The sequence below is a fragment of the Varroa destructor genome, unplaced genomic scaffold (assembly GCF_002443255.2).
Source record: "Varroa destructor unplaced genomic scaffold, Vdes_3.0 BEIS01000005.1, whole genome shotgun sequence".
Lineage (NCBI taxonomy): Eukaryota > Metazoa > Arthropoda > Arachnida > Mesostigmata > Varroidae > Varroa > Varroa destructor.
The window spans coordinates 2,792,075-2,808,950 of NW_019211458.1; the positions used below are offsets into that span (position 1 = coordinate 2,792,075).

A 16,876-nucleotide genomic window follows, 5' to 3' on the forward strand; every position below is an offset into this window, starting at 1 on the left:
AAAAATGTATAACATCAAAATAACGAACGCAACAGGGAAATATCGAGCCAGTCATAACGCAGCGTGTATAAAGGATCAGGCAGTGCTTCCTTTGCACGTTTAATAAAGTGAAAATAATGCACAGTGATGCTTCAAAGGATTTTCACAGAAGGACATTTTTCGATTCTAATCCGGCGTCACCATTTAACTTGCATCGACACAGATTCTTCATTGTCAAAGTTAGTTCGCAGTTATTTACTTGATCAAGCAGTAGTTATTAAGTGAATCAGGTCTCATAGCCCTTGATGGTGCTTCAGAACATCGCGTAGGTCATCGGTACGAATTTACGTTTTTAGATACATAGGTGATGTTAAATTAAGGGTGCGAAACACGATCGTTGTCAGCTATTGATGGGAAGCTATCTATTTATAGACAACTAAGAATCATCATGTCACGAAAAGCGTAAATAATATGATATACACAAAAACAAAATTATGTATACATACGGAGCGAATACTCGTGGTATCTGCTAATATTTCACAATTGCACCACATTCGTTAGTTTGGTGTACTTTCCCTTGCCTAGCTCTATCTAGCCTGCTCTTCACATAAACAAATAAATTTCTTCGATGCTTTTGCGATAGCCTTTGTCTGAAGTACAAAGATCGTATTTAAGTCAATGGCCTCTGGATAAATAACGCATAGAAGCGCACTGCGAGAAACTGTCTCCACATCTTTTAAATTACTTTTACGTTTTTAACAGTCAAGGATTTTATATACACTCGAATTACACGACTTCAGTCAGACGAAAAAACACTAAAAGAAAAAAAAGAGCTAATAGGCGCTAAAAATTTATCTCCGTTAAAGTTAGCATCTACTACTAGCAAGCAGGAAGAACAAACAGGGCGTCCGCTGGAGTATGGATCAACGCAGGAATCTCACGCCAATACCCCCTAATGATATCACAACTAAAAGAAGCGATTTATACATTTATGAAACCAGCGCAATGGAAATTATGGGACCCGTTACAAACGTAGCGCACCTATGCGTAGACAGACGATGTCCCGGATGGGTAGATCATAACTGAAAAGGCTCCCGCATCATCAACGTCCACCATCACTTTAATATCGTCGGTGTATATTAAAGCTCAACGCATGGCTGGCATAAACGTTTCATATCATAACCATGAGAAGCATTAAAAAGTCATTAATGACGATTCTTTGAAGACACCTCCATAGAAACTAGCTTTTTTTAAAAACGGAAAATGGTTCCCACGACGTTGTTTTAAAGGCACTTCGGTATTCGGTGTGAACGACATCTACTAAAATACTGGAATTATCCTGCTTTCAACAGACATGACAAAATGGAGGCAGGCATCAGTCATCGAGTGGCTTCTTCAATACGCCCATTGTCCTCCGACTATCAATTGTCGTTTCTCTGTATTACGTGTTACAGCGCCACATAGATTCTATTAAAAGAGTCACAGCTGATTGCAACTAACGATACGGAATCGGAGCTATCCGGACTATATTTATGGCAATCGCGTTTTTACAAGGAGCGCTGAATGCTCAGACTAAGTAAAACGGTGAGACCCACTGCAGACTTACAAGAAAAAGAGTTTCTGTCTTATTGATTAGATACTACGTCCTCAGAGAAAGTGAAGCGTTTAAGCATACAGATATCGTTAACGCTCCCAGCAATGAAGTGCTTGTTGTGCGGGGTGACCCTGTTGTTTCACACGCGTCGCAAAACGGGCTTGCCCTTTCGGTATCGTTAGTCAGTTTAAAGCCGCCTTTACTCTCGAATACAGTGAGGTTATCGCATGAAGTTCTAACAATGCATACCCGCTAAACCTGACATTTTCTCAGAATACACACAGTCGAATACCTTGGCTAATTCATAGTACAACATCTTTGCTCCAAATGTATCCATCTTATTATATAGCTTCATTTTTTTGTGGAGACATTTTCAATTGACTTCTTCTTGCAGACCGCTGCATGTTCACTTCAATAACGATTTATTTAATGAATGCGGTAAACTTCACTTTATGCATGGTTATTTGTCAGTACATTTTGTGTATTTAAAGAACTTCTAAAATAGAGTGGAAAGTGGAAGGTTCAGAGAAAAGTTAGTCCCGGCAAATAATCAATAGATCAAATAATCGGATTCCCTTCCCTATGTATCAAATGAGGATGCCTAGATATACGGAACGAACTGAGCTACACATACTTTTTCATTAGCTAATTTATTGGACAGATAAGATGTAAGATGTCTTCATTAGACGGTCTTTTGAACCAAATACCTTTTTCTTAATTTCATTTGCTTCTAGCTGAGACATGGACAATTCATATTGCCTGTAATGAGCGATCTTTGTCAGTGCAGCTTCTACATTACGACGAATACGTAAGCATCTAGAACGTTTATGCACACAACTGGTTTTGCATTGAGCACGCCCGATCATAGTAGCACATAATGTATTTGGTCGTAAGTATTAGCAATATCACGTGACCCTAGATCCTTCTTCAGAACAAGACGTATTTATACGGAAGAGTTCGGAGTCCGTTATTTCTAAAATTAACTAGGTCTCTGTTACACAGATGATACTGATGTCACGTAAAGTGGCAAACAAGAACAAGTTATACATTAAAAAAAAAAAAAAAAAAAAAGATTAAAAGCTCATAGATAAGTAATTTAAACTACGACAGTCAAAATAAATCCCGCAAACCTTCAGTCGGCGGCCAACCCAGTATTCAATCACTGAACCTTTTGCACGTGTGTTGGCAACCTTTTCAAGACAGTGTTCCAGTACTTTGAAGTAGAACAACAAATTTGGGTGGGCACTGGGCTAGAATGGTGCATGTCTGTCTATTTTTGTCTTCAAGTGGTCTGTCTTATTGATATCAGCGCAATTCCGCATGTCCACTTCATTAAAGTTAAGTGGTACATTTTTCACAGACGCCCTTTTGTTAGCTTAGACAAAGACATGTCTTCTATTTTATTAAAAGTTTATTTTATATTTAATATTGTGATGTCTATTTACTTTCTGAACGGTATTGCTGATGTAGTTTTTTAAATTAATATACATTCTTGTTATTATTATGTCTATAGTTTTGTTATTTTTGTCTTCAATTATTGATTCTAAGAATGTGTGAGTGTATGAAAAGTCTAGATCTTTTGGGTCTGTATTTCGGAAATCTTACATAGTTCAAGTTCGCATTTTTTTAATTTATTTAATTTTTGTTTTTATATTGAAATTATTATTATTTGCGGGCACCGATAGCTTTTTTTATTTTGATTTCTTTTTATAAGAATTTTTATGGTAATTATTCGTTTGCTCATCAGGTTACTAACTTAAAAGAGGCTATTTTCAGTATCAACTTGTCCAGCAGAAGGAATTTTGGCATATTTTTACGAAGTCTGTCGATTAGGTAAGCTGTTGACAATGAAATGTTCTAGCTTAGCAATTAGAAGTGAATTTGGCAATGCCAAGCGGGATGAAAAATGAAAGCAAATCTTATTTTTTTTTATAGTATTTTTTGCAAATACTAGAGGACTATATATATAACCTTATTCTGACCTATCGCTCATATACTCTACAAGTTAATATGAAAAGAGCTGATTCAGGTTCACAAAGATGCTTTGAAAAAAATTGAAGCCGGTATGCGCAAAAAAAATATTTGATACAGACTGATTTGAGTTCCGAGAGATCTTACCTAACCGATTATAGTTCGTGAGATCTGTTCGTACGTAGATTCTCGCTACACATTCTATTTTATCACTGGCCAAGAACAGCTTTTTTTTGGTGAAAAAAGGCCAACGTTTGTCAGTTTTTATAGGAAAAGATAGCATTGGATTTCAATAGACTATACCTTGTAAGAAAATAAAAGAATACCTTGTATAACAATAATATTGCGATTCAATATTACTGAATTGCTAAATAGATGCAGTTTGAGAAAGATGACTCTAAAATTTGGAAAACGTTTGATAGAAATGAAAACACAAACTTATTCCACCAGAAAGCCAATAGCTGTTAATTATGAGTTGCATTGCGATTTATTCATTGAAAGAGGAATTATTAATTATCTAAAATTTCTCATTTTACACCAAAAAAGCATGTCGTAGCGGACTGTGATTTCCCGATATTTATTTCAGTCAAGTTAGATGTCAACCATCGCTGAAGGCCAATGAGGAAACATCGCCTTAAGGCTGGGTAGCCTTCCCCTGGCTGGGAGTGCGCACAGATTTCTTTGACGGGGCCAGACAGGGGTAACTAATAGCAGACGATGCGCTAAGCGACTCTTTACGGTGAGCAGCTGATGATAAACAACTAATATTGTTATTCTGTCGAATGATATTGTATTTAAAAGACAACAATGTCAATAAACAGAACGCACTTTAAGATGTTTGAAGTTAGATTGCCGTTCCAACAATAGCTGTTCGATACCGTAATAAAAATGTACGCAACTTCGTTTTCAAGCAGTACTCAGGCTGAGGTAGGTCGCCGGACATTTACAGCTTATTTTTGCTTGACCCTTGCCTATCGGTCATTAAAAAAATAACTATTCATATACCTTCGGTTACGGTAATAGTAAGAGAATATTCGCATTTGGGCAAAATTGATTGGGGCAACCCAAACACTAAAACGCAATAAATAATTCGAAGATTGAAAAACAACATATGATGGCACGTTCACAGGCAAAAAGGCAAATCGGTAGCTAATGGCATTTATTTGGACTATGCTATATAAAAATGAGTAAAATAACAGACCGTTGGAGAAGCCTATGCGTGCGTTTAAGCTAGTGAAACAATAGCCTCTAAATTATATAAGTCAGGGTTTTGTAAAATGTCGTCACGTAATCTAGGGAGTGAAGAGCATGGTCTACATAGAAAGATTTAACATTCAGCCTAAGTCCACTGCTAATGAATGCAATGCCATGACACAGGGAATGGCCTATCCCGACTGTCAGTTCAGTGCGGTAGGAATTGCATTGAATCGCATAAAACATCGATCTAAGGAGCTCCTTTAAGAAAAAAAAAGAAGCAAGAAAAAACAAACGATTCGTGTACTCGGCATTCTATTATCGACTTTATACGGAAGTCCCCAAAAATACAAGATCGCCGTTTCTCTTAGATCAAGCATCACCAAGTAAATAACATGATTATAATAGTATTTTATTTATTAATATTAAGTCCGCATTATTTGTCATTGACATTATAATCTGATATGACCGTTTCAGTATCAGATATGAGGATACAGAATCTTTGATGAAATTTCTAGGTTAGCTTATCATGCAATGGCAATTAATGTAAAGCACTAACGTAGATGTATATCACTTTGTTTCTGCGAATTACCCACAGTTCTCAAAGATCGTAGCTACCCAAGCTTTTAGCTGCAATGTGCCACGATAGAAGACAGCGCAATTTGCGTACAAACATTAGAAATCAAAGCAGATCTCGAATGTGACCACTTGACGACGCACAGATGTTTTAATATCAGAATTTCGTCAATTGGTATGCAGTTACATGGAGCCAATTCGTTGTAAATTATTGTGCCACCAATACAATTTGAACGAAGGTCAAATGGTAACGTCACTGGCTGGACTTTTACCAGTTGTTAAAGTCTTTAGCATGCTCCGTAGGTGAGATATTAATTCGGTGTGTACATGTTTAGCCATTAGACATCAAATTTGGTTTTCTTACGGGTCCTTTACGCGTTGGGTTCCATATCGTGTACTCACTTCGTCGTCCCCTTGGTGTTCTCTGAATTTTCTTGTTGGAATACTTTCGTAAAGCCATTTCATTGATGCAGCTATTCTATTTCGCTAAACAAATCACTGCGTTTTGTGTATGTCTCGCTGCTCCGTTACGCAGATCTCATTCACCCAGCGCACAGTAAGCCTAAATCCAACGCGCTTTGTGGTTTTCCAAAAACTACGCGACTTGTCGTATTTCTTGTCGTATCTTTCTAATCTAACGGCACTTAGCATCACTTAGCTTTTTATCATAAGCCGATTAACTATCAGCGGGTTTCATAGCTATATATAAATAATTAATAAGAGTAATAATGTCCGGCGGAATAGAGGAAGCGATGGCGTCATGGGCCTGGAATCGGACGGTGTCCAATTCTAATTCAGTTAGACACATGCAACTCAATGCGATCCTCTACTTACGAACTCGTTAGTAAGGTGACTCATAAAAAATTCAAACGCAAATAATCTAAATGACACATACCTCCAATAATATGCACATCTCGCTGGTATCGTTCAAATCATGTTGTAGGGCCTGAAGGTTGTTGATCGCATAGATCAGTTTCTGCCGTAGATCGATCTGTTCTTTCAGTTCGGCAACTAAGGCCGCTTCCTCAGATTCGCGCTGGGACGTCGCCTCTTCGTAGAGCTGAGAAATTTGGAAGCAAAACAATTTTTGCTATGCCTGTAGTAGTTTACTTCAGCCGTTTTTCTAAACTGTTCCGCTCGATTTCTCTAAATTAATTTACATGCGTGCTATTCCAGTGTATTGATATTATTTCTATTAGTTCCAAGCGCATAGTCCTGTTCAATACAAACAGACAACGTAGTTTATTAGTTTAGCAATATATGAAAAGGGAGACTAGAGGGAGAATAAGCTAGGAAAATGACTTGTCATCAACATTGTTTTAAAATTTCAGCTCTACAGTCCTATCAGTAGCGCCTTCTAAAAATCAACAAAGAGAAAGTATCGCGATAAGGAAAGATAGACTTGAAAATTCTCACAAAAAATACAGGCCACAAATGTTTCGAACTCGCTCGATTTCTATCTATAATCAGCGAATAACTGACTTTCAATAAAAATTAGTTTCGCACATCCTGACTAGGGTAGATGTCCACGTGACAGCTATCCTAAAACAAAAGAACATCACAAGCAAACCGTCCCCCCTATTCCCTTTGCCCTTCGCCACCCAGTCTGATGCAGAAACAACGTAAGCTTTTCTTCTTTCAATATTATGTTAAAAAAAAACCCTGATAAAATCAAAGGACGGAGAAATTTAGTTGACGCCATTTATTCTACCCACGATCTGGTCATATAGATTTCAAGCCTTAGCCATCATAGGTCTGGGACCAGTTCTAATGCCGAAGTCAGGTTCGAAAAAGTTTCTCTTTTGCGATAGTCTTTTCAAAGCAACAGAAGTGGTTGTGATAATTGCAATCAACAAAAGCAGGTGGATCGCGACCAAGATACTCGATACTAGGCGGTAACCTGTCGTAAACATCAGCTGATACTCGTACTTGAGATTCTCAAGACCGACTGCTTTCACTGGCTGCATCTCAGAGAGATGAGGGCTTGGGAACCTAACTTAACCTAAAATAAGAGGTTTGCCGAAATTGACACGAACTTGTCCTTGTACGACTTCATATGGCTGTGCATTGCCGTGCAGTACGATGACCCTGTTTATTGGACATTTCCGGTTCGATAGCTTCATTAGTCGACGTATTTGCGCCATATGCAAAATCTCTCTTAACCGTCTTTTTTTTTCAAAGATTGGTAAGTAAATGAGATCCTTCCGGGACCATCAAACGCACATATTACGCGTGGGGATCAAGTAAATTTCAGGGTTTAGTCTACCAAAGTGGTATCCACGGACGGCCCCTAACATTTCTTTACAAAACATTAGACACGAGGCGGAACCCATTCTCCCATGTATTCCTTCTTTTTTAAGCTTTCAGGAAACGTTGGATGTTTATCGTCATTAGCCCCTTAGCAGATGACGAGCGTCATTAACTTTACAATCTAGCAGGTCGTGGAGCTCATTTTCTCTGAGAGAGATTGAGAATTGAAAAGTTTAGGACTAAACGAAACGGCACTATATAAACCTTTGGTGCTGCATGATGTCATATTGTTATTTCGCGAATTGTATTAATAAGCCGCTAAGTACCTTATTAGAATAGAGCTCAACTCATAGCACCGTGCCATTTTGTCGGTTTAATTGTGTGTATCGCATTGAGCCGGAAGTAATTTCATTGAGAGAACCTTTTATCTGGGTATGTGCTGCTTGCGGCTTGTTTTTTCCGTGCTTGAATAAGGTTCCTGCGTACATTTCCAATAAATGGTATGCTCTAATCGCGACACGTCAAGTTCTATCGGATGAACCGCATTGGGTTAAAATTGGGTATAATAATGTCAAGTCAGATTGCTGACTATATTTATTTTCGGTCTGATAACCCTAATTTCTTATAAACTTTTCTGACGTTCACAGTGATCCATATCTCTCCAGGTATTTCATACGCTTGTGTAGTTGTTTAATCTCATTAGTTATGGCGAATGCGCTGATGAAAGCTGGAAATACTGTGTGCTTTTAAAAGTAATTAACTTCAATTGTTATTTTATTGCAGGTTAGAGAAAGTCAATTCTTTAAACGTAAAGTAAATACTCGCTATTTAACTATTATTTTGCGAATGTTTGTCGAGAATGAAAGAGGTTTGAGATATCATTTGTCTGCAAACTCAAGGCCCATCTGCTGCTGCTTGTGAATTGTCAGTCGTTCGTTTGTGGTATCATTTTATTCTCTATCGAATGGGAGTCAGAAACCCGTTCCATTACATATATATCACAATTATTTTGTTAAACAAAAATTTCTCAGCGATTTAGACTGCTTGTTTCTAATTAATAGTTACTTAGAAATACGTTTATCTTAGAACTTTAATTATCTGAATGTTTTATCATGAAAACTTTCTAAAAAACACCTTCTCGTTTTGCTAAAAAACGATTGTTGAATATCTAAATTTTTAATAATTTTTCAACTAACTTTCAGAAACTACAATAAATATAGAATCAACATCCTAATACGTACCGTTATTCCTCTTTCATTAAGAATAGAAAAAAGCTGTCAAATACACTATTATTAGAGCCAGGTATTAGCTAAACAACGCAAAAAGAACTCTCAAATCAGTCCATGAATAATAAGTCTAGGAAAAAGATTTTTTGCAAACTGTTTGTTTGATATTTTGGTTGAATGGAATGGCTCTCAAGGATCTTTCCGCAGAAAAAAAAACAAGTTGTGTAGACTTTAAAGACGCTAGTGTAAATATTTAAGGCACCTATTTTTTTATCGAAGGAGCCAACTATTACATGCAGATCATATATTAAGCGCAAATTATGCTCTCACATTTTCTCATGGGTCCTACCGTTTTCGAGATAAATGGCAAAATCGATTCCGTAAGCACCTCGTATAAATTAAAGTTACTGATCTATCTCCCTTCGTTTTTAGTTCATCAACAATAATATGATATCCAAACCAAGATTTTAACGTTACAGGCACTCCTTTTAGCCAAGCTTAATACGCGTCACACAATATGACCCTGTCTATTTTCCAGGATTTGTTAACCATGTATTCGCTCAAAGCTTTCGATACACTGACTAATGCCTTTGTGAGAAAAGACGGAATGTTCTAGTTGAGAATAAAACATTATATATTTTAGCGGGTAGATGTGTCGACGGAGTTGTGTGAAGTAAGGGCTTTGGGGGATTAGTTAATTTTATGGCAGGATGTAAACGTATGATAGTCTAGCGAGTTGGACAATTAAGGCGTATCGTCCGAAAGCGATGATGAATCGAAGTATTCGGTTGTAATGGCATTTCTCCCGTAAAAACTGAGTGCTCTTAGCACCAATACCTCCATAATGGGCAATATTGGCTGAGACACGATGCGTATCATATATGTGATGAGTAGAGAGCGCAATGACGTTCATACTGGATATACGTATGTGCGAGCTGGGCTGCTGAAATACAAACGATTCAAAAAGGATAGAATTCGGTACCTCAAGATCGCGGATCTGGAGTCCTGAGCACCTCGTGATTCCAGTTAGGTTTGTTAGTAATTTAGAAGTTGACTATATAACGGCTATATAGAAGAGCATAAAAGGCACTGTATGGAACAGTGGTGTAGACAGGATGATAAAAGTTGCACGAGCGTATGAAGAGAGATTTAGAAAAAAAAAACTCACCCTTTTGTAATAATTTTCCGTTGTAAGATCTTCACCTGATAGATCGTCTCGTTCAGGTTTCTGAAATATAGCGAACGCAACATTATTAACTGCGAGCGGATTTTGATAAAGGTCAAGGAAGTTTTTAATGGAGAGTGAGTCAAATAAAATTTTGACAATTCAACAGTGTGGATATTGGGTTTCGACATATGATCTGAAGTATTACTGTGAATGACATTGCTTGCGATCGTTTTTGAATCAGAATGAGATGGGGGTGCTCTGCGCAGAGTTCAATGTACAGCACTATTGAGTGTTTAGATTATTAACGTTAATTCAGAGCTTTTTGTAGCGAAACTGTAGAACAAGACTTGCCATTGTCTTTTGCAGAGAAGGTTTCTCTTAAAAGAATGACTCTTGAAAAATTTTAATGCCAAGCTTAGTGTTACATATTTTCGTTACTCTTAGCAAAATCTCTTATGGGAGGAACTACGAACTCGAAGCGTAAAAGCATTTATTTGAGACATATTAATTAACAGCGAAGTAACTCGTCAACACAGATCTTGGGTCTGTCAGTCCTCATAGGCTTGAAACTAGGGAAGACATATACTCTAAGCAGGTTGGGGCAAATGGTCTAGGTCCAAATCGCATTTGTAAAATCAAATCGTGTTTACCAGCTTTTGCTATAGGCAAGCAAAACTTATTTCTGGGAAAGCTGATCGTTATCTACGCTACTGGAGAAATATGGTCTCCAAAAGGTAATTTATATTTGAGCGTTTTAGTAAATCTAGCAAAATTTTTCCAGGCAGTTTTCAAAGCAATACCGAAAGATAGTGTTAAAGATTTGTCGAAAGGGGGAACTGCTAATGGTCAGTTCGCAGCCACTCGTCCCTTAGATAAACCACTACAGATTAAGGTTGAGTTATTGCGGAAAGCTTTGCGACTAATATTGTTTGCAAAATGTAACTTAAAATTACATGCATTTTGGAATGCCTTTAGCATGAAAATTAGTGTGAATGTGGCCTGATTAGAAAACACGTGCGTAATAAGATTTCCTATAAGCAGATGCACGCAGGTTTTGACTCACACTAGTCCTTTTAAGAATCATACACACATAAACACACAGACACATACACACACATAAAAGAACGAAAGAATGTTGAGCTCAGGCCTTGCATAACCGATGTCACCAGGTAATTACATATCGAAACATTAAGTAAACCGAAAACTCTTTTAGTATGGCTTAAGTACAACTTTCGAAACATTTTGCTGTGATGGACGAGCATTGTTGTATACTGCATACAGTAATATGCAAGATATCATAATAAATAATAGGCTAAATATTATACCTAGAGGGCCTGGAGCTGTATAGCTTATTGATGAAGAAGTACGTGGAAAATATCTTTAAGGTTGTACCGATGCGACATTTTACGACATCGTTTTTTGGTGTTAGAAATGCATGTTTTGAAACTAGAGACCGTTCATTAAGGAATAGGTACTCGGATTTTTAGCGAGCAAATTGTAGAGAGCCATGGAGAATAAAAAAATCGAATAGTTTTCACTTAGAACTGCAGAGGTGAAGACATCTCGCCGTATAAAGCTTGTATTCGATGAAAGTTCTATGACTAGAGACATGGCGAACCGCTGGTTCGAAGAGTTTAGAAAAATACATTTCGAACTCGAAGGTAAGTCTCATGATAAACTGCCACTTATGAAGCAAAACTAATAAAAAATTAAGAGCTATAAAAGTATTAACAGTTAGATTTGATCTATGTAAAAACTCCCTACGCATTTATCTCGGTCGAATTAATAAGGAACAGGAATTGGACAAAAGGGGTGCTGCATGATTTAAGCGAAAATCAAAAACAGACGTGTACATTTATTCTTGTCTTCTTATAACAGTGACCCATCCTTGCACCGAATTATGACTTATAATGAGAAGTAGATCCGTTGCGATAACTGCAAACGGTTACGCCAGTGGGTAGATGCAACTGAATCAGCGAGACATTATCACCTAAAGCAAATGTGCCACTTATGGTACCTATTTGATGATATAATGTAGGTTTATAAGTCCTGGTTCGTCGCCTACTCTCAGCCATTGACGATAACTAAATATTTGCCCTGGTCCAAATTGACCAGTTCTGAAAAATCCAAGCAAATTCAATTGGAATAAACCGAATGGTTCTCAAAAAGTTCCAGATAAGGGTTAAAAAGATTCCATTAAAAACATTTCTGATAAATCTGAATTCATCGAGTATTTTCACTTTCCAAAGTTTCGTCTAATAGAAGTTCCTTGCGCCTTCCTGCACCTTGTCGACTTTGAACAATTGTGAGTTTGGGACCTTTAGCCTAAAACTTAATTTCGCTGGACACGTACTATTATAAACATACTCTAAAGGAGGATTATTTTGAAAATGCGCAATGAGTTGTTTAGATCCCGAATTGAAGCTACAATTGTGCTGAACGCTGGTTTTGTGGAAAACATGGCCAATGCATTAAAATTTGTGTACTATTTAGCCTTAGAAACAAACTATTTCTAATACTCTGTTCCAAATATATATATACGTATCTTTTAGAAAGTGGCTTCAAACTATTCGTCTTAACCGTTTGTTTAGTGTGTCAGCATGGAATGCATTCATACGATACTATGACGACACTATCGTACTAGTATTATTGTCACTCTACTTCATTGCTGCATCACTGCTATGACAGTTGCTTTGAAGAAGATACGTGCATGAGACACATCCGCGATGCACTTTGCCTGTCATCAAGGCTCCAATTTAACTATCACTCCACTTCATCGCTGCGTTGGCAGAGAGCACTGCTACGAAGGACAGTGAAGCCACCTTCCGTATCTCTTCTCTAGCTTTAATATTGGGTTGATTCTTACCGGATTAATATAAGCGTAGGATGTTTAAGAAAGTAGTTGTTATTGGTGTTGAGCGATACGATGTTCACCGAGAACCATTGTTAATTATGCCGAATAAGTATATAAGATTTAAGAAATCACTAATATTAGTGCTAAATGAATATTTGTTGCTTATAGATATACAAGTCATTGCTATTAATGCTAAATAAGTATGCCGTATGATTGATAACTATACGACTTTTAGAGCAAGTGAACGTAGAAGTAACTGGCCAGTACGCTACGTCGAATTTTCAGTCCATGTGTCTTTCATTTAAGCGGGATCAGAAAGATTAGTGTACGTTGGCGAAGGGATTCCCGTCCATAATTATTTAACTTAGCGTTGAAGACTAAAGTTCCTAGACCACGCGCCTCCCTATATAGCGTACTTCATCCCCCCGCACCTTTTCAGGGCACCTTTTGCCCACTACCGGCCACCTCCATATTTATATCTAAGATAAGTATTACTAACCTTGACAAGGTTATGCTTGCTTTGATTTATGTAATCAACAATTCTGCAATACAACATGCCCCAATTAGGCGTCACTGAGCTTGGACAAATGTCCATCTTTCCCTGCTACAGGTAATATAATCAACTCAATCCAGCGGTCGATAACTTGAAAATCGGAAATTCTTAGAACTATGAAGGCGGCGAAAGTTATGGGTATTATACAACGTACAAAAGGCACGTATAGGTCCGGTTTGAGTAAGTTTAAAAGAATTTAACAAATACGAAAATAACAATAAACACACAGCAGCCAAGAAATTCCACAATTTCTTTCACAAATTCTGCAGTCAATGTGCCGTGTGGAAGGTTTTGAACCAATATGCGTGTTCTTAGCCATAGACTATCAGAGCTTTCTTGACGACATCATGAAATCAATATAGTACAGTAATGATCCGTTGAATCCATACACGCGAATCTCGATACAAATGAAGTTCAGATACATAAATAAGATAATTTTTTTTTATACAGTATTGCCCACGCCTTCTACATGTACTTCTACACGTATTAAATTTCCTAAAGCTCTAGATCTGTCGTTGGCTCTTACATCTATATCGTCGCATGTGGTGACACTGCCAAAACTTCGAGTAGAACTGCCTTTCCGCAAAGCTGAAGGGCTGTCAACTTTAGCGGTAACGGAATCTTTATCTGATGGGAGATCTTCCAAAGAGCCCTCATAGCGGCTTCTACTGTTAGGAGCTCCTGATGAACTATAGACCGACCGTCGGTACGTTGAACTCGGTAACGAGTAATTCGTCGAATAGGTCGAGGGTCGATAAAGAAGTGGGCTGCGCGTCGATAAGTACAGCGAGGACGATAATGAGGGCAAAACTTGTCGACGAAAAGTCGAGCTCGGACTCGAGCCATAGCTGTGGTAACTCATTGCACTAACTAAATTAAATTCTTACAACACTGAGTCACAGACTATTCCGAATGAACAGGAAACTTCTTTGGTCTACATATGACTATAGTCCACTCCAGGTAAACGATATGATGCTTTTCTCAGATATGTCGGTTGAGTTTAGTTGTCGATCGCTGACATGGCTCATATAAGCGAACACAGTATTTTTATTATATTAGATGCCCAAATCAGCGAGCTTGTTGATAAGCCAGACAAGAAAGGCACAAGCTAGGGCTTTACAGAGTATCTCTGCAAGCATCGCCGGTTAGGTCGCGATCAACAGCTCATTGCACGAAACTACAAGTAAGTATAGCCGTCCTTTAGGCAGAATAGTGGTATACAGCAATTCGATGGAAAACGATGCTGTAGGTGCATTATACAAGAGAGTATGGCCGTCTCGGGCTTCTCTCGACTACTTTAGGGATGAGGCCGCAACGGTGAAATTCAACTACAGTCGTGGCGCTAGTCTCTTTAGGCCCTTGAAAGAGAAGATCGTTGCACACTGCGGTGTCCTGCTTACCCGATGTTTGACTCTGTTGTGCCTATTTTTGTGTTTGAGAAAGGACAGACCCTGTCTGTTTCGGTTCATCGCCGACTTCCCAAAGGAATAGTCGGTGCCTTTCGACAGAATGACCTTTCAAAAGCCTAGAGGATATATCAAGAGCTTTTTCATAAAACGAGTTTGATTATGCAGTTTAATATTAGACAAAGGAAACAGCGAAAAAGCGGACCGAGAATTAAGGGTTTATAATAAATGAATGTTGTCTGTGACAGCGAGCGGCCCGAGATACGAGCGGAGAGGAGAGAACTGTTCATGATGCTCGCATTAAGATACACGAGAATTTCAGGGTGAAACGAAAGAAGGCCTTAGCCCACAGCGAAAAGTTAGCGTCAACTTCTATGGATGAAATAGCGGATCTTGATAGAATTGTGCGCCTTCCAAGAAGCACTGATTACAAACCTATCGGTCGACCTTTCCCTTTTAGCGCAGTTTTCATTGCTCATAGTCGTTGTCGATATAAGTTGATAGCTTCTAAGTGTTTGGTTGTAGCGAACTTACAGTAGTAAGTAGTAGTTACAAATCTAAACAAAAATCTACACAAAAAATTGGTGAGCTCTTTCAGTCAGGATTAGATTTCGGTTTGACGTTCTGGAAAGAGTAAGTAGGTCACCGATATTTGTTCTCATCCGACATCCGGAGATTCATGTAAAATTAAGCACTAATAGTGATGTGATCAATTCGAATCACTTCAATTCAGCAAATTAACCTGATAAAAAGATTACTCTATGCTTAACGAATATTGTACAGCTCGTATATACCTGATGAATACGCTAGGTCCATGTGGAAGTTAACGGAGGGCATGAAAATCTTTGCGATAGAACACTGGATTTTGTCCTGACAAAGCAATTTTAGCATATTATGGGTTGCCGAATAATTCATTCGAATGTTCTAAAATAATCCCGACAAAGCAATTTTAGCATATCATGGATTGCCGAACATTCGAATGTTCTAAAATAAGGCTACCTTTACAAAGTATGTCCATATCATTGCAAAATATAATCCATCATGCTATGTTAAGGGTGCTTACTTTTGCTCTGATAAGGGCCAGCGATAGTTTGAACAGCAGATCAAATAAAAAAATCTCTCGAAATATTTGGAGGGCTTGGATATTAGAAATGCGTCCTGGCTCCAGGTATACTTTCATAAGTACTTTTCTCCAAGCTAGCCGCTATGCGACCTCAGCCCTTGTCGTCAAACAGCGTAGCTCCATCAATATTACAGATCTTAAAAAATCATTTGTTTTTCCTACGTACAAAAATAATTCGAGCAGCGACTCTGGTTCTATCTGACCAAAGACAACTTCGTAACCGATGTAGTTTTTTGTGATTTGTTGGATCTACGATTGAGTCCAGCATAAAATATTTGTCAGTACAGTATGTTGCTAAAATGTGTCATGTTGCAAAAAGCTAGCCTAGTTGGTTCCTACAACTTCGAGGTTCCTGTTAATAGTATCCACTACTGGCTATTGTACACTTATTAGCAAGGAAAATTTCACTAGCTCATTAACAACAAAGCTTATTGAGACACGTATGACAATGCTCGTATCAACAAATATGCAAGAGTAGCATTATTTCCCATATTTCATTTTCGCATTTCACCTAAATATAGCGTTTATGAAAAAATACTTTGCAAAAAATATTCACTTCGAGCATTCGATCGGTACATTCGAACATTTACAAATTTTAACATTTTTTTAATAAACAAATTTTAACGTTTTTTAATAAACAAATTTTAACATTTTTTTAATAAACAAATTTTAACATTTTTTTAATAAACAAATTTTAACATTTTTTTAATAAACAAATTTTAACATTTTTTTAATAAACAAATTTTAACATTTTTTTAATAAACAAATTTTAACATTTTTTTATAAACAAATTTTAACATTTTTTTATAAACAAATTTTAACATTTTTTTTATAAACAAATTTTAACTTTTTTTTATAAATTAATTTTAACTTTTTTTTTATAAACAAATTTTAACATTTTTTTATAAACAAATTTTAACATTTTTTTTATAAAAATTTTAACATTTTTTTATAAACAAATTTTAACATTTTTTTTATAAAC

The 16,876-nt window shown here is 37.2% G+C and overlaps 1 protein-coding gene and 1 long non-coding RNA gene across 20 annotated transcripts in view; one reads left to right on the forward strand and one right to left on the reverse strand.

The window, feature by feature from the left end:
* The window catches only part of LOC111250637 (uncharacterized), a 28,432-nt gene extending 13,302 nt beyond the window's left edge, over positions 1-15,130 (reverse strand). For 6 of the 19 annotated variants that reach the window (XR_002673445.2, XR_002673446.2, XR_015327952.1 and 3 more), the window contains exons 1-3: positions 13,892-15,070; positions 9,959-10,018; positions 6,210-6,374 (exon numbers count right to left, since the gene is read on the reverse strand). Coding sequence is in view for 5 of the 19 variants with exons in the window: in XM_022806106.2 (XP_022661841.1) it covers positions 6,210-6,374; positions 9,959-10,018; positions 13,892-14,227 (561 nt within the window). In the remaining 14 variants the exon portion in view is untranslated. Of the gene's footprint in view, positions 1-1,020; positions 4,292-6,209; positions 6,375-9,958; positions 10,019-13,891 lie in introns of all 19 variants that reach the window. The other 13 variants (XR_002673443.2, XR_002673441.2, XR_002673442.2 and 10 more) reach the window with 8 other exon arrangements.
* On the forward strand, positions 2,307-5,885 carry LOC147755177 (uncharacterized). Its single transcript, XR_015327975.1, has 3 exons — positions 2,307-2,381; positions 4,131-4,471; positions 4,922-5,885. It is a non-coding gene; the product is annotated as an uncharacterized LOC147755177 (long non-coding RNA).
* Positions 15,131-16,876: the final 1,746 nt, after the last annotated feature.